This window comes from Physeter macrocephalus, chromosome 14, assembly GCF_002837175.3.
Source record: "Physeter macrocephalus isolate SW-GA chromosome 14, ASM283717v5, whole genome shotgun sequence".
Lineage (NCBI taxonomy): Eukaryota > Metazoa > Chordata > Mammalia > Artiodactyla > Physeteridae > Physeter > Physeter macrocephalus.
Genome location: NC_041227.1, coordinates 127,662,866 through 127,686,101, shown reverse-complemented (window position 1 = coordinate 127,686,101; position 23,236 = coordinate 127,662,866). Strand labels below are relative to the sequence as shown.

The 23,236-nt window shown below is 53.6% G+C and overlaps 1 protein-coding gene across 1 annotated transcript in view; it reads right to left on the bottom strand.

The window, feature by feature from the left end:
• Window positions 1-23,236, bottom strand: part of SDK2 (sidekick cell adhesion molecule 2) — a 258,280-nt gene that overhangs the window by 101,130 nt on the left and 133,914 nt on the right. The window contains exon 3 of the mRNA XM_028498147.1: window positions 5,052-5,158. Within this exon, the coding sequence (XP_028353948.1) occupies window positions 5,052-5,158 (107 nt within the window). The remainder of the gene's footprint in view (window positions 1-5,051; window positions 5,159-23,236) is intronic.

The following is a 23,236-nucleotide window of genomic DNA, read 5'->3' as shown; positions in this document are numbered from 1 at the left end:
GGCTCACGGGCCCAGCCGCTCCGCGGCACGTGGGATCCTCCCGGACCGGGGCGCGAACCCGCGTCCCCTGCATCTGCAGGCGGACTCTCAACCACTGCGCCACCAGGGAAGCCCCCCCTCCTTAAATTTTGCATCCTCCTTGCCTCACCCTAGCCCCAGCCCTGGAGAGCAGAGGCGGTGGCCAGGACCACACCTCCCAAGGTAGACAGAATGAGAAAGGTTGTGAATGTCTATTCCAGGACGCCTTCCCTGGTTGGCCTGGCAGAGAGAAGACGGTATACTCTTCCACCCCGAGTGTCCCCTGGGCTGGGCGCCATTTATGATGGTTTGTGTGCACTGGCTGATTACTTATTGTGACCACCCGGCCAGGTAGGTACTAATGTTAACATTCCTTTCTACACATGAGGAGGCAAAGGCACACAGAAGTTAAGTAATTTGCCCAGGGTCACACAGCTGGGGAGAGGTGAGGGGGATTTGAACTCAGGGTTCATGGCTGGGTCCATGGCTGGGTTCATGGCTCCGCTCTACGGCTGCTGGTGGCAAGGCAGGAGAAAGGAGATGGTAGAAATACTGGCTGTGGGAACTTGGGGTGTCCTCTGACCTTTCTTTTAAGAGCCCCTACCTTTTTTGTGGGGGGCAGTACCCCGAGGCACGTGGGCTCTTAGTTCCCATACCAGGGATAGAGCCTGCACCCCCTGCAGTGGAAGCACAGAGCCTTAACCACTGGACCGCCAGGGAAGTCCCTCCTCTGACCTTTCTGAGCCTCAGTTTCCCCATCTCAACACGTGGCTCCCTAGACATGCCTTCCTACCTCTGAGGCCTGTCCTAGGGACCCACGGAGGAAAGACATGTGCACAATTTCACTGGAGGGCAGAGTGTTTTGGAGGCTCCGCTGCGTCTCCCAGCATCTCCTTAGGGACGCGGGTGTCCAGCTTGGACCTGTGATTGTGATTGTTCTGAAGGCTCTTGGGCTTGTGCTCATCTCTTCAGGGAAACAGAAGCCGTGCTTCCTTCTCTATCTGCACCCCGGCCCCCTCCTCCCCAGGCGTCCAGAGCCCTAAGCTAGTCACCGTCTAGACCGGGGCTAGAATCCACGGTTTCGCCCTCACATCCTCCCAAGGGTCACGGCCTGGCACACAAAGAACCGGGAAGCTAGCTGTAAGCATCTTTCGTCTGCTGATCCCTGCTGAGAGCAAAGAAAAGGGGTGACGGGTCAAGGCCACCTGGTGGCGTGAGATGGCCTTCAGCCTAGGTGGGGGCCGCATCTACTCACAGGGCTGTTTGGACACAAATTATTACGGTCCAGGGGTGTCCCTGATTCTCTTTGACCCCTGGCCCCAGCAGCAACTGCCCTCCCCCCAGCTGGACCCCATTTTGACTGGACTCAGGTCACGGCTTCAGCTCCCGCCTCTGGTGCGTCCTAGTCCCCTCAGCCACGCTGAGCCTCGGTTTTCTCATCTGTAAATGCGGATGGGGGCTTCCACTCTGCAGGCGGGGATGGGGGAAGGGGAGTGAGCTTCCCTTCTCTCCCACTGTGGCCACCAGGGCTGGGCGAAACCTCCATCTGTTAAGATGAGTGCTTTTCTCAGCTGTCAGACAGAAGTTTCTAAGGCTTCCCTAACGCTGTTGCTTTAGGGCCCACAGGGCTGCACAGGGTGCTCTCTGCTCGATGATGCTCTGGAGGACAGAGCTTCAGGCTTGCAAAGCGGCCTGGGGCAGATGAGGCTGGGGTCTCGGCACCGGCCCCGGGGTACCAGCTCAGGGAGCTAAACCTGGTGGTCAGGAAGGGCTGAACCTGGGTCCCCCCACAGCGCCCCTTTGGCCCCTTCGGGGTGCCCCGTGCTCTCTGCCGGGGGCCTGTCACCACATCTGCACAGCTCAGCAGCAGCCAACGCCACGTAGCCTGGTGGCCACATGGCGACAACCATGGTTGAAACTGTGTCCAGAAGGTGCCTGGAGCCCAGGGTGACAGGTAGCTCCGAGCAGCAGGGCAGGGACCCCCCACCATGAGAGGTGGTGGAGGGGAAGGGGCCGGGCTGGCCGATGGCCCAGGGGACAGTGGCAGCTCCCTGCTCTGCATTTGGCCAGGACAACTTTTGCTGGAAGCCATTCCATTCTGCGGCCTGTTTCTTCCTTCTTTAAAATGATAATATAGAATATTCATTGTAGCATTTACTCTCACTGAATCAAAGTGTATTATCTGTAGGCAATGGCTAGGCGCATTGGTGGATACGGGCTCAAGGAAGGGCAATGCCTAGCGGGAGGTAGTACTAGATACGCATTACAGATGAGGAACCTGAGCTGGGTGAGGCTCAGAGAGGGTCAGCCACTTCCCTGGGGTCACACAGTGACTGAGGGCAGGGATTCGAATGTGGTCCGTCCAACACGAAAGCCAAACCTCTTCAACAACCGTGCTGCCGGTCATGGTGATGGGCACCCCACAGCCTGCCAGCACTGTTAGGCGCCCTCCCTCCCAACCCTTCCCCCCTGACTGGATCTCAGCACTGCAGAGTCCCAGGCTCCCTCATGGGTTTGGGCCAGGCCCCCTGCATGTCACCGCCACCTGGGGTCATTCCGGCCAGCATCACCTGGAGTGGTCCAGGACCCTCAGGACCCAGAGAGCCCATAGTGTGTGTGTGTGTGTGTGTGTGTGTGTGTGTGTGTGTGTGTGTGTGTGTATACGTGGGGGGTGGACCCCCACCTCAAGGGTCTGACTGGTCAGGCAGTTAGGGTGTTGGCTAGCTCGAGTCTCTGCTATCTGCTTTTCACCCCCAGGTCGGTCTGAGCCCTTCTCTGCCACGTGCAGGGAATACCAGGGGCACCTGAGTCCTTAACAAAGGCCTCCGCCCTCCATCCGGGCACGGGCTCGCTTGCTCTGCACGTGGGCCTGGTCACAAGCCATCCCTCTGCTTGGGGGCAGGAGGGTACCTTTGGGTCTGGGGACAGGATCCATACACACGCAGGCCCAGTTTCAAGAGAGCATCCTCACGTGAAAAGGCAGATGCCTGTGGAGGGAGAGGGGTCAGGGGGCTGAGTCTTGGGTCCTGGACCCCCACCACAGCCAAGGAAAGAAACACCTCAGCCACACAGACACTGCTTCTCTTCCTTTCTCTTTCTGATCGGCGGAGCCAGCCCCGGGGAGACTCATGTCATCTCTGCGGCTTTCAACTCCAGAAAGTTCTTCTTGTCTCCTATGAGCGAAGGCTTTGGAACAGACACTCGCCTGCTTCCCCCGACAGCCTGGACTGATTGGTGTCCTGAAAGGTATTTTCAACTGCACACACACACACACACACACACACACACACACACGTTCTCACGTGCACACAGGTGAACGAAGACGCCGACCGATCCAGACACACACATTTGCACAAACACACGCCTGAACCCACACCACCCTGGCGTGCACACAGACGCACACGTGAGCGGTCTCTCTGCAGGCTGACCCACGGCTACCCCTGCACTGCTGGACTCTGGGCAGCGGCTAAACGAAGCTCTGTGGGAGCCCTCCAGCTGGCTGCCAGCGGCCCTGATCCATCATTTTAATTCGGGGCTTTTCCACTCCTCTGAGTGAGTTGAGTTGCCTTTAGTGCTGATTTATGGGACAATCAGTCCTCCACTTCTTCTTTTTTTTTAAAATTTTTATAAATTTATTTATTTTGGGGTGTGTTGGGTCTTTGTTGCTGCACGCAGGCTTTCTCTAGTTGCGGCGAGCAGGGGCTGCTCTTCGTTGTGGTGCGCGGGCTTCTCATTGCGGTGGCTTCTCTTGTTGCAGAGCATGGGCTCTAGGCGCGTGGGCTTCAGTAGTTGTGGCTCGCAGGCTCTAGAGCGCAGGCTCAGTAGTTGTGGTGCACGGGCTTAGTTGCTCCGCGGCATGTGGGATCTTCCCGGACCAGGGCTCGAACCCATGTCCCCTGCATTAGCAGGCGGATTCTTAACCACTGTGCCACCAGGGAAGCCCAGTCCTCCACTTCTGATTACAGTTGTTTTCCATAATTATTATAAACACTCTTTGCCCTCGCTTGAGGTTTTCTTCTCGATTTCTCTCCCCCACTTCTCTCCAAGTAGCAAGCTCTCTCCTGCGCTAAATCTGAGTCAAGCCCCAGTGGGCCCCAGATGAGAGGGTGTCCTTTTTTAAAAAAAAAGTTTCAGGGCTCATTAAGGCATTCCACACTCCCATGGCCCACGGTACAACCTTGGACCTCTTCCCCTAAAAATGCCAGAATGAAACAGCCCATAATGAGGCTCATTTCTGCTCATTTCTAAGGCAGCTATCTTAGAATGGGGGGCAGGTCTGGGCAGGTCTGGGAAGGGGATACTGAGTCACAGGGGGAGGGGGTGGATTGGTGCGCTGGTCCCTGAGATGCCCTTGGGTTCTTCTGAGGCTTCCCTCTTGTCCTCCATCTGAGGGAGCCCTTTGGGGCTTGGTGGCAGTGGGGGAAGTCTGTTACCCCAAAGGCTCGGCGAGGGTCTATTACCTTACCCTCTGCTTGCCTGGCCCTTTCAGGAACCCTGACTCATCAGGTCCCCTCTCCCTCTTAGAGCTATGGTACCCACACCAGCCACCTCCCAACGCCTCCTGAGACCGTGGAGACCCCCAAGCTGTTGCTGCTCCAGGGCTGAGCAAGCTGGAGGATGGAAAAGTTAAGGTCGGGGCGGGGGGGCCCTGGGAAATCTGCCAAGAAGACCCCGGGAAGTCTGCCATTACGAAGATCCAAGTTTGAGGCCAAACCCAGAGGAGTCCCTTGAAGCAGGTGACAGGGCCTCCTTTTCAAAGCAGAAGCAGCTGGTCCCACCTAGAGAGTGCTGAACTCACAGCCAGCAGATGTGTGTCACGTGTCAGCGGCGTGGCCTTGAGAGCTCTTGCCACCTCTCTGGGCCTTGGTTCCCAGATGGCGGGAAGGGCCACCGTTAGCACCCCGTGAACACGGAAAGCCACAGCTGGGATTTGGCTCTGCCCAGCGTGTGGCCGATGGGTGAGGACTCTGCAGATCCGCCCCCCGCTTCATGCCCCACCCCCGCCACCCGCCCCAAGTCCGCGTCGTACTCACAGGCCACCTGGACCTCGGTTTGCCGCTGCAGCAGAGCACCCATCCGGTTACGCACGATGCAGCGGTAGAAGCCGGCGTGGGTGCGGTCCAGGCTGGTGATCATGTACCTGGGGGTAGACGAGACAGCCAGTGAGCAAGTCGGGCAGCTACAGGGATGCAGAGGTCAAACTAGGGTCAGCAGGCAGAGGTCGCCACACCACCCTCTTCCATAATGAAAGGTGCCGGGGAGCCCTTGGCTCTACCATGGGGGTCACAGAAGGGTCCTTATTAATGAGAGGTCCCTCCCAAAGGCTTTTGCTCAGCTGCCCAGGAAGGAGCCTGCACTTTCCCAAGGACGGGAGATGCTGTGCCTGAGCCCTTGACCCTGGCCGTGACCAGGCCTCCCAGGACTGTTTTGGGTCTGTTGGAGGCTACTATCCTCCCCTGCCTGTGACCTGCATGACTGAGAAAGGTGGGGGCATTTTCTTTAGCCTGGACCAGGGATAAGCCATAAATGGACGTAGGTTTGTTATAAAGCAGAAACTAACACACCATTGTAAAGCAATTATACGCCAATTAAGATGTTAAAATAAATAAATACGTAAATAAATAGATAAATGGAGGCAGGGAAATTTACGTTTTCCCAAACGCTTTGCATCATAATTCCATCCTTAAGAGTTGCAGACAGCTCCACTGTAGCTCTGTGAAGGGAAAAGGCAAAGCCATCTGGGCAGCAGGGCAGGTTGGCTTTCTGTACGTGTGGGCCCTGGGGCCAGAATGCATGAACCCAAGGAGGCTCTAGGGTATCCTGCTTCGGAAGCACGTCACTGGCCCGAGTGCTGTAGAGTCTGGTGTTGGGGGGAGGGCGGGGGGAGAGCAGGTGTGTGGGGAGCTAACCTGGCTGGGAGGAAAGGAGGAGGCCAGGCAGGTCAGTGCAAGGAGCTTCTGGCAGCGAGACACGGCAGATGATAGGTGCTCTCTGGTATGGAGGGGGCTAGTTCCCCTAGCACCCATCTCGTGATCACCTTTCTGATCTTTGGGCAGTGAATGGCCCAGCAGGTACCTCTGAGGATCCAGGGGCTTGTGCCTAGGAGACCTCCCCTGCCCTTGGGTGTCCTAGGTTTTGCCAGCTGACTTGGTGAACAAGCTTATTGCCACCTGCTCCCAGGCTATGCCAACTCTGGGACAGAGCAACCTTATTTGTAGGATTTGCCAAGTTTTCTTTTACATGAGTTCTAGCCAGTGTCCCTCAGCATCTCACAATGATGAAACAACTACCACCTTCTGAGCATCACCTATGCTTCAGATGCTGTATTCAGTACTTTTCATTCATTGCATTTCATTTCTTTTTTTTTTTGGCTGCGCCGCGTGGCTTGTGGGACCTCAGTTCTCTGACCAGGGATCGAACCTGGACCCCCGGCAGTGAAAGCGCTGAGTCTTAACCACTGCACCACCAGGGAATTCCCTTCATTCATTTCTTTATTTCACACAGCAGTTCCCAGACTACTGGATATCATGGACCAGTAACACTTAAAAAAATGGGGCCAGACATAAGATTGTCTTACTTACGGCCAAGTAAGACCAATAAAACCAACCAACCAAAAAGCAAACCGGGAAACAATCAAGCAACCAAAAAAACTAAAAAAAAGAAAAAAAAAGATACAGGCATGGAGAGAAAAAGAAATAGAAATGGTCAGTATTTTATCTAAAAAGGACATTTTTGAGATCACAAAAAAAGAAATGTAATCTCAGCATCAAAGCAATTTTAACACATTTTAAACTGCAATTTTATGCCGTGCCCACGACACTAGCTTCACTTTTCTCATTTGATGTGGACAGGTGCAAAATGTCGTGGGTCTGAATTTGAGAGTCTTTCACCTAATCTCCCTGCTAACGCTATGGAGGCAATACTTTTATTAGCTCCCCCTCCCCATTTTAGAGGTGAGGAAATTGAGATTCAGAAATATCACATCATTGACCTGTGGTCTCACAGGCAGTAAGAGGCAGGGCCAGGGTCCCAAAGAACCTTTCTGACTCCAAGCCCAGCTGCTAACCTGCTCAACACGACATCCTACCCCAAAGGGCTCCACCTTCCATCCTGGGACTGCACGAGCCCCAGACTCACGGGTGGCTGTGTGCCAAGCCTGCTCTGGCTCTGCATTAATATCCAGAACCTTCTGGCTGTCGAAGTCTCTTATCTCTGCCACCGGCTGCAGCTCTTATCTGTCCTTCGTTACTATGCACAGCGTGGATGGGGAGATAGCGGGTACCCAGGCTCTGGCAAATTTCCTATTCTCCCTCTATTCCATCCTCAAGCCCATCACAGGCTCTCTTGCCTCTGTCCCATCACTCCCTGGGGGAGGGGGGGGCAGCTTTGGGTAAACTGTTTGGGTCTTAAAAGTGACGGGGTCACCCAAGAGGAAGATGGAAGGAGAGATTGGCTGGAAAAGCTCTCTATCTTTGAAAATGGAATCAGATATTATTAAAAAGCACCAGGGAGAGGAAAATGAACAGAAATGGCCAAACACAAAAAGATGCTCGGCCTCTGTCACAGTGAAAGAAAGTCCAATCAAAAACAAGACAATATTCACCTATCAGATTGCCAAAATTTTTTTTGTATGATTACACCCATGGCAAGAGGGAGGGGGTAGGGAGGCTGACCTCAGATCGGCTGATGGAAGCGTAAATTGGTCCAGCCTTTGGGGCAGAATCGATCAAAGTAAGAATATTCCAGTCTTTTGACCCAGAGGCTGTACTCCAGGGAGCTGGTCTTTCAGATGTACTTGCAAAAATGTGACAAAAAACAGGTATGAGGATGTTCACTGTGGCTTTGCTTGTAATGGGCAGAGACAAACGAACAGAAACCAGAAGCAGCCTAAACATCCACCAAAAATGGAACTGAATCGACCAATGATGCTGTAGCCACAGAGTGAACGCAGAACACCTGTATGGGATGAGATAGAACAGTCTCCAAGATGCACAAAGCATGGAAAGGAAGTCGAAGCTGGAGACGGTGGATGTTTATGGAAATTAAAAACATGAGAAATAAGCTAAATAGTATCACAGCTGAGTGTTAGGGACACGAGAGATAATGTATTCTTATAACTTGATAAGTTGTTGTTTATTGATACAGGCTACCAAGCCCTTAGTCTAATGTTTAGGATCATGCAAATTGACCCAATAAAAAGAATTTTGAGTTTGTGAACCAAAAAAAAAAAAAAAAAAAAAAGTCAAAGAACAGTGTAAGTGTTATGAAACCATGCGGGTAAGCTGGAATAGTACATATTTGTATATATCTGCACATGCATAATCATATATACACTCTAGCATGGACATAAAATTTTTTCAGGATGGATACTCCAAAACACGCGATCTGCCTTTTGGGAGAGGTATTAGGAACGCAGAAGGAGGGAGACGTCTACTTTTCGATGTTATGTCTTTCTACGCCATCAGGATGTTCTTTATCGTATGCATATGTTGCTTTTATTTTAAAAATAAAATTAAAAAATGCACTTTGAGCATATAATGTCAGGATATATTATTAAAAAGACACCAGGGACTCGGATCTGGGTTTGTTTGCTGATGTCAGTGATGTGTGGTGAAATTTAAACTTTAATAAAAGTTGATTTCTGCAGGAAGCTCTAGTTCATTTGCTTCAGCCAGGAAGCCCCAGGCCCCACCTGGGGCCCTGAGGAAGGCCAGCTGGGTGCAGGTCTGCCCCACCCTGAGGTCAGTAGAGGAGGCCTGGCTCTGGGCCTCCCCTCGGCCCCCACTGTGGTGAGGTGGGCATCCTTGTCTGAGTATCCTTGGCCGGGCAGAGAGCAGGGTGCAGCCCCCCTCCCCGGGCTCTCTCTGGTGTTCCCCTTCCTGCCTGGGAGCACTATTTTTGGCTTGTAGGCAACTGTTATTTAAAGTAACAGTTCTGCCCACTGCCTTTCCCACCAGGGAAATCCACTTCACTCCACCCAGATCCCCTCGCAGGTGGGTGGAAGAGGCAGCCGGCCAGCATCTCGGTTTGCAAATCCAGCGCTGCCAGTGCTGTGAGAGCATGCAAGCGTCCGAGATAATGACAGTTGACAGCTCATTATCCCCCCATAGTGCTTCCTCCTGGGCCCTCAGGACGCACTTAGCCTAGAGCTCTATCTGTCCCACCCATCTGTGGCTGCTGGCCTGGCAGGAAACTGGATGAGCCCAGCCCTGTCCAGGTCCCTTCCAGAGGCAGGGGATGGCTGAAACGCCCTGTGCAGAACGGTGCACTTGTGATCGCCCAAGACAGAGCCTGGTACCGGAGAGTGTGCTGAGGCTTCTGATGTAGGGAAAACTGAGCTTGATTTTCGCTTCTGCACTTTCTTAGGAGTGTGGCCCGGTCAAGTTATAGAACTTTGCAAGCCTCAGTCTTCTCATCTGTAAAATGGGGACAATAATGGCCACCTTTTTAAAAAATTGAAGTATAGTGGATATACAATATTATATAAATTACAGGTGTACAATATAGTGATTCACAATTTTTAAAGGTTATACTCCATTTACAGTTATTATAAAATATTGGCTATATCCCCCGTGTTGTACAATATATCCCTGTAGCTTATTTCTCACCTAATAGTTTGTACCTCTTGCTTCTCTACCCCTATACTGACCCTCCCCCCTTCCCTCTCCCATGGGCAATTGTCTTCTATAGCTGTGAGTCTGTTTCTTTTTTGTTATATTCACTAGTTTTGTTATATTCACTATTTTTTAGATTCCATATATAAGTGATGTCATACAGTATTTTTCTTTCTCTGACTTGACTTAGCATAATGCCCTCCAAGTCCATCCACGTTGCTGCAAATGGCAAAGTTTCACTCTTTTTTACGGCTGAGTAGTGTGCCATTGAATATATATATACCACATCTTCTTTATGCATTCATCTACTGATGGACACTTAGGTTGTTTCTATAATGGATGTCCGGGTTGTAAGTCCTGGACTTAAGTGCCTGGCACACGGCAGGTGCTGCACAAATGCTTGTCGCACGAGGGATCAAATACATGAGTCACTGGCGGGGAGCGGAAGGTAGTGGGGTGAGGTCCGGAGGATCAGAGAGGAGGATGAGGAAGGGTGAGCAGGACCCCGATCCCCACCCGCGTGAGGATCCAGTAAGGGCTCCATACCAAGCATCAGGGGACAACAGATTCCCTGGCAAATTCTTCGGCTTCCCCGTGGACATGTCCCAGCCACCCACGAAGGATCTGCCACACCCATTGGTTTCCTCATCCTTCTTCCTGGCCTGCCCCCTTGGCCTCTTGGTCCCAGGGAACCTCTCTTCACCAGCCTGACCTCCCAACCTCTCCATCACCTGTTTGTACCCTCGTCCTGGCTGAACTGCCATCTCGTTCTCCATCCAATGAGGAGCAGGCGCAGGGGTGTGGCTCCAGGAGATGGGAACACCTGGATTCACCTGCCTCTAGATGCCCCGCAAAGGACCGCTGATTTACTGATTTATTGTAGGAAATACATTCCTGGGACTCAAAATTCAAAGAATAAAAGAAAAAGTACCCAGTACACATCTCGTCCATCCCTGTCCCACAGCTGCCTGGTCATTCCCAGCTCCCAACACACACAAATACATTCCTGGGACTCAAAATTCAAAGAATAAAAGAAAAAGTACCCAGTACACATCTCGTCCATCCCTGTCCCACAGCTGCCTGGTCATTCCCAGCTCCCAACACACACACACACACACACACACACGGAGGAAACCACTGTTAGTTTCTTGAGTATCTTTTCAGAATTCTTAGGCGAATGCAAGCGAATGTAAATTCATAAGGTGAGGAACCTCCTGGATGGAAGAAGCTTGGCTTTCCCCCAGTCAGAGGGAGCAGGCGGTGGAGAGAGAGCCTTGGGGGCCAGGGTAGAAAGAAAGGGAGACATGCAAGATTCCACATGGTCCGCTTTGCTCATCACAGGTGCCCTGATTTAACCTGCGGGATCCCGGTGGCACAGTCCCCTCCTCCGAGATGAAGGGCTGGGCTCAGGGTGGGGGCCGCATGACAGCAATGCCGGGAGGAGCCGGGACAGATAACTGGAATTTTAGAGACACAAGACGCACGGGGAGAAAATAACTGCCTAATAAACGTGGCGTCTTCAGCGTACGAGGAAACACACAATGCCCTTTTTGGTTCGAGTCCTTGAGTGTCAGTTGATATTTAAAATGATTCTTACTCATATTAAATAAGATATTTCAATTCCACAAAGCTGTCAGGAGCTGATGCGGACACCAGAAAAAACAGGCACGCTCTCCTAGCGTTGTCCTCGTTAATAAGTCAGACGCCAGGGATGCACGTGTGATGCTCACGGTCGCGGGGAGGGAGCTGAGGGGGAAGGGTGCATGTGCACACGGGCACGCGTGTGTACTCCCACCCCTGTGCACAAACACGCACATATTCATACACACACAGCCCCCCATTCATGCATGTATGTATGTGTACACATACACGTGCAACCCATACCCACAAACTTACACCTACACACGTGTGTTCTCGTCGCATCAATGTTCTCACGTATACTCACACACACGTACACGCTCACTTGTGCACACTCACCCGCGTGCACACACACTCATGCAAGGCACACACTTGGGTATGCACGTGCACACATGTACACTCCTACAAGCCACGTATATGCACTCCTGCATACACACGTGTGCACACACCAACCCACATGAACACACACTCATTCACTCCTGCAAACACAGTCACACCTGTGCACAAGGGCAACATGCCCAGGCGAACACACGTCCCTGGCCGCGCCCATCCGAGGTCACCCAGGTGCACCCAGCCCAGTTCCAGGCCCCTCCCCACACTTGCCCTCACATGGAGGCCACAGGCCCCAGACACTCATTTAGACGCACGCAGGAGAGCGACAGCCACTGCCAGGCAGGTAGCCTCCCACCCAAGCCTCACCTTCTAGGGTCTAGGTGGCCCTCAGGACACAGATTTCTGAAACAGTGGCCCCCCTGGCTTGTCCTAGGGCTTTTCCCTCCAAAGGCCCTGCATGGGGGAGGGGCGGCCCTGAGGTTTGCGGGGAACAGAGCTTCTGCAGCCAGGCCCCCTCCCTGGGCTCTATGGCTGAGGCGTGAGCCCTGTGCCACACGCCCACCGGGCCTCTGCTTCTCAGGGACCTGTGCGCGGGGAGGGGGGGCAGCGGAAACCGCCCACAAGCACTGCCGTAGATGTCCCCGCGGACGGCTGGGCAGCTGAGTGCAGGGGGCCCAGGCCTCCTCCCCTCTTCCCACGGCTTTCAGGCAATGGCGAGGCACCAACCCCAGGACGTGTTTGTGCCCGTGTGTGTGTCTTCAGACGTGCCCCTGCCTGCATCAGGGGGACAGCTGCCCCACGAACAGGCCACCGAGGTGCTGGCGGGCTGGACGTGCACCCCATCCTGTGGATTTGCTTGTGCAAAGATTCTTTAGGAAAAAAGACAAAACTCTGCCCAGGGTGATTTAAAGGGGAAAGTACATGTACCAGGTAATAATAATAATAACATACCATTACAAAATTAACATAATTATTAGTAGTGTAAGAAATGTCCCTGTTCTGAGGGCTTTAACATGCATCAACTCAGTTAATCTCACACTACTGTAGGAGACTCATGCTATCAGAAACCTCAGTTTATAGATGAGAACCCTGGGACTCAGAGTGATCGAGTAACTTGCCTCAGGTCACACAGCTAATAAGTACCTAGCAGCCTGGACAGTCCATACAAAGAGAAGACGAACCTCAACTGGACACATACCCGATAGCTTGGGGTCTCTCCTTGAAGAAGGGTCGTTTTGGCCGTCTACACTCTCCCCCTCACACACAGACAGGCCGTGGATGACAGAGGGAAGAGGGGTGTTTCTGAGAATTTAGTCTAGGGCCTGTTAAAGAAGATGCTATCGTTAAGAGTAACAACCTAGTAATGAGGAGACCCAGCGGAGGAGGCTTGGCTGCTCTGGGTAACTCTCTAGCGGGACTTTTGGTTTTGGAAGGTGGTCAGGTCTGAGAGGGCCCAGGACAGGAGCTAAACTGCTGTGTGTGATGGTCCCCGGAGTACGGAGTCTTCCCTTGTCAGCAGTACTGAGGATCCTGAACTCATGGGGGTGGTGGAGGGGAGAGAGAGAGAGAGAAAGGGATGGAGGGAGGGAGGGAGAGAGAGAGAGACAGAGATGGAGACGGAGGAGAGACACACAGAGACACAGGCGGGGAGATAGAGAGAGAGGGAGACAGAGACAGAGACACAGACACAGACACAGGAAGGGGAGACAGAGAAACAGACAGAGAGGAGAGAGAGGGGAAGGGCCCAGCGCCCTGCAAGGGAGTAGATGGGGCCTGAGGAGCGCAGGTTGGCAGGAAACCCTGGGCTGGGGGGCTGGCAGGGCGATTCTGGAACCCAGATTCCTGAATCTCCTCTGGGCTACCCCAGGGCTGCCCCTGGCAGACCTGGTGCGTGTGTCACGATTTAATGTTCTATGTATTTGTACGTGTGTCCCTGAGGCCACCAGGTCTCATGCATGGGCTCCACACGCTCCTTGAGCCTCACTCCTAGAATAATACGTGCTTCAGTGAACACTCTCTGGATGAGTGAATGAAACAGCCGGTACTGAAGGCCAGATCATGCCCCCGAAAGGTATCCACATCCTACTTCCTAAAGCCTGGGAATATTTTACCTTACAGGGTATGATGGTTGAATTGGGTACCCCCAGAAGACGTGCTGAAGCCTAACCCCTGATACCTGCGAATGTTACCTTATTTAGAAATAGGGTCTTAGCAGATGTGATCAAGTTCAGATGAGGTCAGGAGGGCGGGCCTTGATCCAATGTGAATGGTGTCCTTATAAGAAGAGACACAGACACACAGGGAGAAGGCCATGCGGTGACAGAGGCAGGGATTGAAGGGATGCAACCACACGCCAAGGACGCCAGGATTACTGCAACACCAGAAGCTGGAAGGGAGGCACGGAAGGCATCTCCTCAGAGCCTTCAGAGGCAGCGATCATGGCCGTATGAGCTTCCAGAAGGAACGCAGCCCCGCTGACACCTTACTTTTAGGACTTCTGAGCTTGAGAACGGTAAGAGAACTCATCTGCGTTAAGTCACAAAGTTTGCAGTTATTTTTTAGAGTGGCAGGTCTCCTCCAGGTTGGGGATGGAGCGAGACGCCCAGGAAAAGTCTCTGTGACAGTGTGGGAGGGCTGAGTGGGTGGGGGGTGAGGACGGCTGTGGTCCATTCTCTGCAGACCACCGGAGGGCTGGGGCTGAGCTGAGCTGGATGCAGCACTGCCTGAAGGCGGCTGCTCAGGTGAGACACAGCCTGTGGGCTTGGACCACCACCTTCTGATGGACGGTGCGTTTCAGGAGTAGAGATGCTGCAGGGCCTCCCCTCCTCTGCTCAGCCGGGACACTGAGACAGCCCTGGCTCAGACTGGCGGGGGGAGGGTGTCTGCCCGCGCTGCGACCTCTGGCCAATTAACTGCCTTCAGTGAACAAGGAAAAGGACTTCACTAAGCATTTCCATCAGCCAGGTGATCCCAAAAGACTTCGGGTGAGAAGACACGGAGGGGGAGGCCTGGGAGGAAGCTGAGGGGCCTGAGAGGGCCCCTCTGCACGGGCGGGGGGTGGGCGGACTGCCACTGCTGGGGGAGTAAGCAGGGCTCCTCCCTCTGAAAACAACAGTCACAGCAGCATCGGGTTCTGAGCAAACACTTGACAGCCGTTGTCTGGTTCGTTCCCACATTTACCGAGGCAGAGGGCTTGGGGAGGGGCTCCTATCCCATAGCAGCCGGGAACCAGGGCTCAGAAAGGTTGAGCAAGTTGCCTGAGGTCACCCAGCTTGAGGGCGGCAACTCGAGATTCAATTGCAGGCCCATCCGACCCCAAACATGTCCCCGCCCCACACCCACCCCCTGGCCTGTCCGGGGGCTCGGCAGAGCTCTCTCCTCACACCCCAGAAACACATGGCTCACGGGCGCTGCCCAGACCTTGCCTTGACCCAGGAGCGCCCCTCAGAGAGATTCACCTGCTGCCTGAGAGACCAGGGTAGCGAGGTGGGGGATCATTTTGCAAAGTGGCAAGTGACACGGGACATCACATTTTATCACTGGGAGCAGAGAGGCATGAAGAGACAGAGAAGGCAACACTTGTCCAGGGCGCAATGAGTAAAAACTTACAGAGGTGCCTGTTTGGATTTTTTTTTATTGCGGTACGCAGGCCTCTCACTGCTGTGGCCTCTCCCGTCGCGGAGCACAGGCTCCGGACGCGCAGGCTCGGCGGCCATGGCTCACGGGCCCAGCCGCTCCGCGGCATGTGGGATCTGCCCGGACCGGGGCACGAACCCGAGTCCCCCGCATCGGCAGGCGGACTCTCAACCACTGTGCCACCAGGGAAGCCCCCGTTTGGATTTTTTAAAAAATGACTGGGAAGGAAGAAAGCCTGAGTTTGAGCTTATTTTACAAAAATCATAAAGAAAATAAAAAGACAGACAGAAGGGTGAGGGTGGACGTGTCACCTCTCATTTTGCTCACAATGATGCTCTAGAATCTTCCCCATCGCTCCCTGCTTTCTCCACCTCTGGGGGGTAGGGCGGGGGGAAGCCTTTCCATCTGCTCTCCAGGCTTCAGGGCCCACAGGGCTGCTTTGTCCAGACTCCTGGCACCTGGCTGAAATTCCATGTGATCCCTTTTCAAGCCATCAGAAAGAAAGCAAAATAAAACAAGCCAATAAAGAGCCTGCATGGAAATCTGGCCTCATGGAAGCAAGTTGCCTGTGCTTTGTGGCCTAATGGTTTTGCCTCCTGCCTGCTCTGCCCAGCCTGCCGGGTGTCTGGGTGTCCAAGGGAGATGCTGCTTTTAATGACCCCTTAGCCCCAGGGGGAGTGGGCGAGAGAGCAGCCTCTTAATCACACCTGCCCAGGTGGAGAGGCCGTGGAGGCTTTAACCTCCACTGTAGCCGGGGTCCCTGCTGTGAGAGGCCCAGCTTGTTTGGGGGGCACTCGGGCATCTGGGGGTGCATCTGTCCTCATCCCCCACCTACTGACCCCTCCCACACCGTCTAAGTGACTTTTCCTGGCCCTGGCTCCGTCTCCAACCTGGAGGAGACCTGGCTGTATGAGTTTCCTACAGCTGCTGTAACAAATAATCACAAACTTTGTGACTTAAAACAATACAAAGTATTCTCTTACAGTCCCGGAGCTCAGAAGTCCTGAAATCAAGGCAGGGCTGCGTTCCTTTTGGAGCCTTTAGGGGAGGAACCCTTTCCTTGCCTTTCCCAGCTCCAGGAGGCAACCTGCCTTCCTTGTGGCTCCTGGGCCCGCATCACTCCGGCCTCTGCTGTTCTCCTCACATCTCCCTCCCTCACTGACTCTGCTGCCTCCCTCTCAAAAGGACCCTTAGGATCATATTGGGCCCACAGGGTAATTCAGGTAATTTCCCCGTCGCAAGGTCCTTCCCTTAATCCCAGCTTTAAAGCCTCTGTTACCATCTGCATGAGTTTGCCAGAGCCAAGTGCCACCAACTGGGCATCTTAAAACCTCAGACATTTCTTCTCTCGCAGTTCTGGAGGCCAGAAGCCTCAAATCCAGGTGGCAGCAGGGCCACGCTCCCTCTGAAAGCTCTAGAGAAGGAGCCTTCCACGCCTCTTCCAGCTTCTGGAGGCTCCAGGAGCTCCTTGGCTTGTGGCCGCATCACTCCCACCTCTGCCTCTTTACGTGGGCTCCTCCGCTGTGTCTCCGTCTCCACATACCATCTCCTCTCTGTGTCTCTCCTCTTATAAGGACACCACTGCAGTATGATGTCATCTTAACTAATTACACCTGCAATGACCCCATTTCCAAATATGGTCATATTCTGAGGTCCTGGGGATTTGGACTTCAACATCTGTTTTGGGGGACAGGAGGAGGGCTGGTGGAGGCTCTGGGGAGTGGAAGGCAGAAAGGCTTTTGGGAGGTGGTCCTGTCCAAGGCAGGACATAGGGGGAAGGCGAGCCTGGGTGAGGGGTGCCAGGCATGACGAGTAGATATCAGAGAGAGAGAGAGTGAGATTCCTGGGACCGTGAGGGTTTGGGGCTTTTTTCCAAAGGACAGTAGGAATTTGCTGAGGGTGTTAAGCAGGGGTGTAAAACAGTGGTTGGCCAACTACAGCCCACGGGCCAAATCTACATCCCATCGCCGGTGGTACGGTAGGCGTACTAAGAACAGTTTTTATATCTTTAAATAGTTGAACGAAATCAAAAGGAGAGTCCTGTTGCATGACAGGGGACAATGACACGAGATTCAAGTTTCAGAGTCCGTAAATAAAGTTCTGTTGAAACCCAGCCACGCTCATTGTGGACGAACTGACCGTGGCTGCTTCTGCACTACGACCATGGAGTTGAGAAGCTGCAAAGGACCCTACGAGACCGCAAAGCCTAACATACTCACTATCTGGCCTTTTACAGCAGAGGGTTTGCCAACCCTCGGAGGAAAATAAGCAGATTTACTCTTTACAGAGTCTGCTCCGATTACAGGGTGCACGATGAACTGGAGCTGGTCTAGGCCACGGGGTGGGAGGACAGCTGGGTCTTTGCCATAGACCGGGGTAGAGACAGCGGGGCTGACCAGGGAAGATGGTGCCGGGGAAGGTGGAGAGTGTCTGCCATGTTGGCCTCAGGAGGGAGCTGACTGGGGGGTGGTTTGCACGGGCACAGCTGGCTGAGAAGTTGGGGGTGAGCAAGAGGAGAGTGCAAAGATTTGGGCCACGACAGAGCAGAATGGATAACAAGTAGAGAGTGGATGTGGGCAGGAGGGGCTTCATTTTATTAAAGGTGGGCGAGACCTGAAAATGTCCACAAGCTGGTAGAAAGTTCGAGGGAGAAGTAGAGAGACGGCGTAAGTGACGGATCATCCAGATCCTGCAGGAGTCGGGAGGACGGAGCGTGTGCACAGAGGAAGGGCCATTGGAAGAGAAGCCGGGAGCGGGCCTGGTTCACCGAGACAGGGCTCCGGAAGCAGGAGGGACTCCTCGCAATGGCTTCTCGCTCCTCCAGGGAAGGGGGTGAGGGAAGGGGGGTGGGCTGGGTGGTGTGTATGGAGTGAAGGTGGAGAATACGCAGACACGGGGAGCTCCTGGAAGGCCCCGGTGAGGTGGTACAAACCCTAGTTTGTAATGGCGCCCCCCCCGTAGGTGCGTGGTATTCTCTAGCAGGGCTCGGTGGCCTTACTTAGGGAGCAAGATGGGTGGAAAGCTAGAGTGACCCCGGGCTGGGGTTCTTCCAGGAAGCCCTAACAGATGGACCCACAACGCCAGGGAGCTCAAGATCCTGGCAAGACTGAGCCGAGATGATGATGTGACGTGTGGGCTGATTACGGACGATGAGGGCTGAGGCCATGAGGGGCAAGAGGCTGGAGCTGGACCAGCGACACGGGCAGCCTGCGGAACCAGGGCAGAGACGCAGGGTCCCGAGCCCCACCCCAGCCCTGCTGAGGCCGGATCTGCATTTAAGATGTTCCCAGGGTGGAACCCTCCTACGCTGTTGCTGGAAATGTAACTTGGTGCAGCCACTATGGAGAACAGTATGGAGGTGCCTCAAAACACTGAAAATAGAGTTGCCATATAATCCAGCAATTCTACTCCTGGGCATATATCCGGACAAAACTATAGTTCGAACAGATACGTACGCACCCAGACGTTCACAGCCGCACCATTTACGATAGCCAAGACATGGACGCAACCTAAATGTCCATGAATAGAGAAATGGATAAGGAAGATGTGGTATACACACACACACACACACACACACACCCATACCCATATATGTATATACAGGAATATTAGCCATAAAAAAGAAATAATGCCATTTGCAGCAACATGGATGGACCTAGAGATGATCATACTAAGTGAAGTAAGTCAGATAGAGAAAGACAAATACCATAGGATGTCACTTATATGTGGAATCTAAAGTATGACACAAATGAGTTCATTTGAGTCCAAATCAGTTCGGTATCTACGAAAGAGAAACACTCACAGACGTAGAGAACAGACTTGTGGTTGCCAAGGGGGAGGTGGGGAGGGGAGGGGTGGATTGGGACTTTGGGTTAGCAGGTGCAAACTATTACATACAGAATGGAAAAACAAGGTCCTACTGTAGAGCGCAGGGAGCTGTATTCAATATCCTGTGATAAACCATAATGGAAAAGAATACGAGAAAGAATATATAGAACTGAATCACTTTGCTGTACAGCAGAAATTAACACAACACTGTAAATCAACTATACTTCGATAAAATAAATTAAAAAAAAAAAAGATGTTCCCAGAGTGATTCCTAAGTGCACCGCAGATGGAGATGAGGTCTACACGTAGGTGGGTCTAGGACAGGTTCAGTGGGCGGTGGGAGGGAGGTCGGGGTGTGTGGCCATAGAGCGGAGAGTCTGAATTTAACGTTTCAGACGTGACCATCCCACGTGAGGACAAGGGCCAGGGTGTGGGCTCCCCCGTCCTCAGTTTCCTCCTCTGTGAGATGACTCTGATTATTGTCTGATAATGAGACTGATTATAGTCCCAAAGATTTCCACTCCGATCCTGGCTGTGCTACTTGCTAACATGCAAGGGATCTTAGACAAGAGGCCGAACCTCGTTAAGCCGGGGGCACCACTCCTGTGTAATGGGCGAAATAAGGGCGGCTGCTTTACAGAAAATACGAGTAAGGGCAGTTCTGCTCTAAGGCCGGTTTTGAAAACATGCATTTGTTCCGATGCCGTTGATATATTAGGGAACAGTCGGAGCATAACTTGAGTTTTGCATCTGCTGTGTGTGCCTTAATCCGCAAGAAACACTGGGTAAACCCAGAAACCCGCACGCAGCTGAGCGGAGCTGCCGAGTTACCACAATCCGCACACCAGGGAGATCTCAGCTCCCGTGTGTGTCACGAGCTCACCCACCCACATCTGGTCTTACGACTCTCCTTTCCATTGCAGACAACCCTCCTTCCACCCTGCACAGTAACTCACCGGCTGCAACCCACCAATGCCCACTTTCACTAGCAAATTTCAGGCCCTTCGGAAAAGGCCAAGTACCATACTTATTGTGGTCTGTACGCATTTCTTAACCACTGAATGTTCGTGAGCCCGAGCAGTCATCCTCATTATGCTCCTCTCCTTTTTTACATACCCCTAAGGAAGTTTTTTTACAAAATAAATTTATTTATTTACTATTTATTTTTGGCCGAGTTGGGTCTTCGTTGCTGCGCGCGGGCTCTCTCTAGTTGCGGCGAGCGGGGGCTACTCTTCGTTGCGGTGCGCGGGCTTCTCACTGCGGTGGCTTCTCTTGTTGCGGAGCACGGACTTCAGTAGTCGTGGCACGCGGGCTTCAGCAGTTGTGGCTCGTGGGCTCTAGAGCGCGGGCTCAGTAGTTGTGGCACGTGGGCTCAGTAGTTGTGGTGCACGGGCTTAGCTGCTCCGTGGCTTGTGGGATCTTCCCGGACCAGGGCTCGAACCCGTGTCCCCTGCACTGGCAGGCGGATTCTTAACCACTGCGCCACCAGAGAAGTCCCCCTAATGAAGTTTTTGAGGGTGGCTCCCTCACCCCATTTCCCCCATTAGCCCTGTGGTTTCGACTGCACGATTTTGCACAGTGCGGTGACTTTTGCAAACGTTTTATACCTCATTTTAGCAGAACTGACTGCAAAGTGCTTAGCTCGGGGTCTGACATTCAACATGCACTCGAGAAATGTGTCTTTATGTGTTTGCCATCGTTATCGATCATTTGACCCAGAATGGAGCGCCCACAATGATCGAGGCACTGCGGTAGGCTCTGGGTGTCAATAGTACTGATAACAACCATAGTAACAGCATGACCACCGTCTTTGTGGTATTGGAGTACCCTCAGCTCCTTACATTTAGATGAAATGTTACTGCTGCTGCCATACCTGCTTAGAAGGGCCCTGTTCCCCAGTCCCATGACCAGTCCCTCACTTCCTTCAGCCAGCCCCCACCCCTTGGACATCTCAGAATCTCAGGGGACAGAAGGGAACAAGGACTTGCTCCTCTTAGGGCAGAAATGGCTTTGCCACGGCCCCTTTAATTACCACAAGGGATAACAGCTAATTAATACTGAGGAGGGCGGGGCCGCTGTGCATCCTAGAAGCGTTAACTGGCAGCGGGAGAATCCGGTGGGCACGGAGTGCAGGTGATGCCGTGAACCCGCCAAGCTCTGCCCGCCCAGCCTGAGCTTCCTGCATGGCTGAGTCCTGCTCCCTGGTCTTCTCCGGACTGCCAATTTCCCCAGGCCAGATGTTTGTGGGATTAATGAATGCTGATTAGGCTGGAGGATGCACCACTGTCCCCCCGGGTTTCCTCCCAGCTTGCCCAGGCAGGTCGAGGGGAGCTGGGAAGAGGCCTCCCTGGCCGTACTGCAATGCCTGCTGTTGGCAGCCCGGGCAGGGCGGGGTGTGTGGTGAGCTGCCCATTCCCTTCCCGCCCAGCCCTGGCTCAAGGTCAGAACCGACGTCCTTCCTCTCTACCTGGGGCGAGGCTTCAGGTGGTGCTGCATGTCTCCTTTCTGAGTCCCAAGGCTCAAGCATCCAGGCAGGGAAGGTGTCCACTCCCCGAGCCCTCCCCTAGCTCCCGGCTCTGGGTTGTCTCTCCCTTTAGGAGAGTCTTGGCCACACTTCCACTGAAGTCAGAAAACAGGCACCAACAACTACTAGTGTCCAGAGCTGTGCTGGGGGGCTTGGGAGGCAAATGCTCTAGGGTGTGGTGGGCACAGGTGGAGAAGGAGGGTTTTGGACTGTCTGTGTATTTTATTTGCTGTGTGACCTCGGGCAAGTTGCCTAATCTCTCTGTGCCTCCATTTCCTCATCTATGAAATAGGAGTAATAGTAACAATTATAGTAAATACACCAGGCAGTTCTAACCACTTTACATATGATAATGTATTTATTCCTCTTAACTACCCTGTGAGGTCAGAATTCATTTTATCCAAATTTGGCAGATGAAAAAGATGAGGAAAGCAAGGCACAGAGAGGCTAAGTAACTTGCCCAAGATCACACAGCCAGTAGGTGGCAGAGCCCAGGAGGTGGCCCCTAGATTTTGTGCTCTTTACCACGACACCATGGTCCCTACCTGAAGGCACATTGTGAGGATGACATAATACCTGTCACGTGCTTATTAGGACAGGGCCTGGCATGAGGCATGTGGTAAGCACACACCAAGAGTTAGCTGCCACTGGCATTATTCATGTTCTTCTTCTTCTTCACTCAGTGTGTCCTGGGAGAAAGCAGCACTGCCCTAAGCGCCCCCTAACAGCCCCCTAATACCAGGCCCAACGCTTCTGTTCAGCAAGTTAGCCTGAGGAGTAGCGTCTGAGCTGCGGCTGCCGCGACATCCAGTGTCAGGAGCTATGACGGAGGCTGCCCTGAGCCCAAGGGTCAGAGCCAACCCCCCGCCTCTCCGTCCTTCCCAACATCTGCTCAGACCCTGGGCAGGGGGCCCCACAAACAACCCCAGCGGCCCTGACCGTTCTGGCCTTGGTCCAGCACGACTCACCTCTGACCTTTGCCCATCCTCTCTGGGCTTTCCAAAGTCACCGGAGAAGGTGACTTCAGAGATACGTGGTGGAAGAGCTAGACCAGAACCGCGCTAATGGGGCCCCGGGGACCCGCCTGTGAGCCGCCATCTGGAAAAGGTGATCTGCGCGGGCTGCCAGGCACCGGCCAGACCTCGGTGGAGCTGGGAGCCTGAAGGGTGTGGTCCGAACGCTTTGCGGCCGCTCCAGTGGGTGTGTGGCGGCCGCTCCAGTGGGGATGTGGCGTCCACGCTCCCGTAAACCTGGCCTAGCCTCTCGTGACTTGCCTTCACCCACAGAATGTGGTGGAACATTCCAAAGGCCAGGCCTCAGGAGCCTTGCAGCGTCCACGATGGCCCTCTCAGACCACCGCCCCAGACCACCATGCCACAAAGGATGGTAAACCACAGGAAGAGAGACAGGCAGCCCAGCCGTCCCCGCCGTGCCCAGCTCCTGCTGACCACCCGCTGGACGCAACTTCATGAGAGCACCCGGGGGGGACCAGCACAGAAGCGACAAATCACGGCTGTCTAGGTGACCGAGGTTTGGGGTGGTTTCCTAGACAGCAGCAGGCAAGCGACCAGAAGCTGTGGCAGAGGCCAGGCTGGGCGTCTCCTGCGGGCATGGTCCCTGCTCTTTGTATATGCTCCCTAGGGGT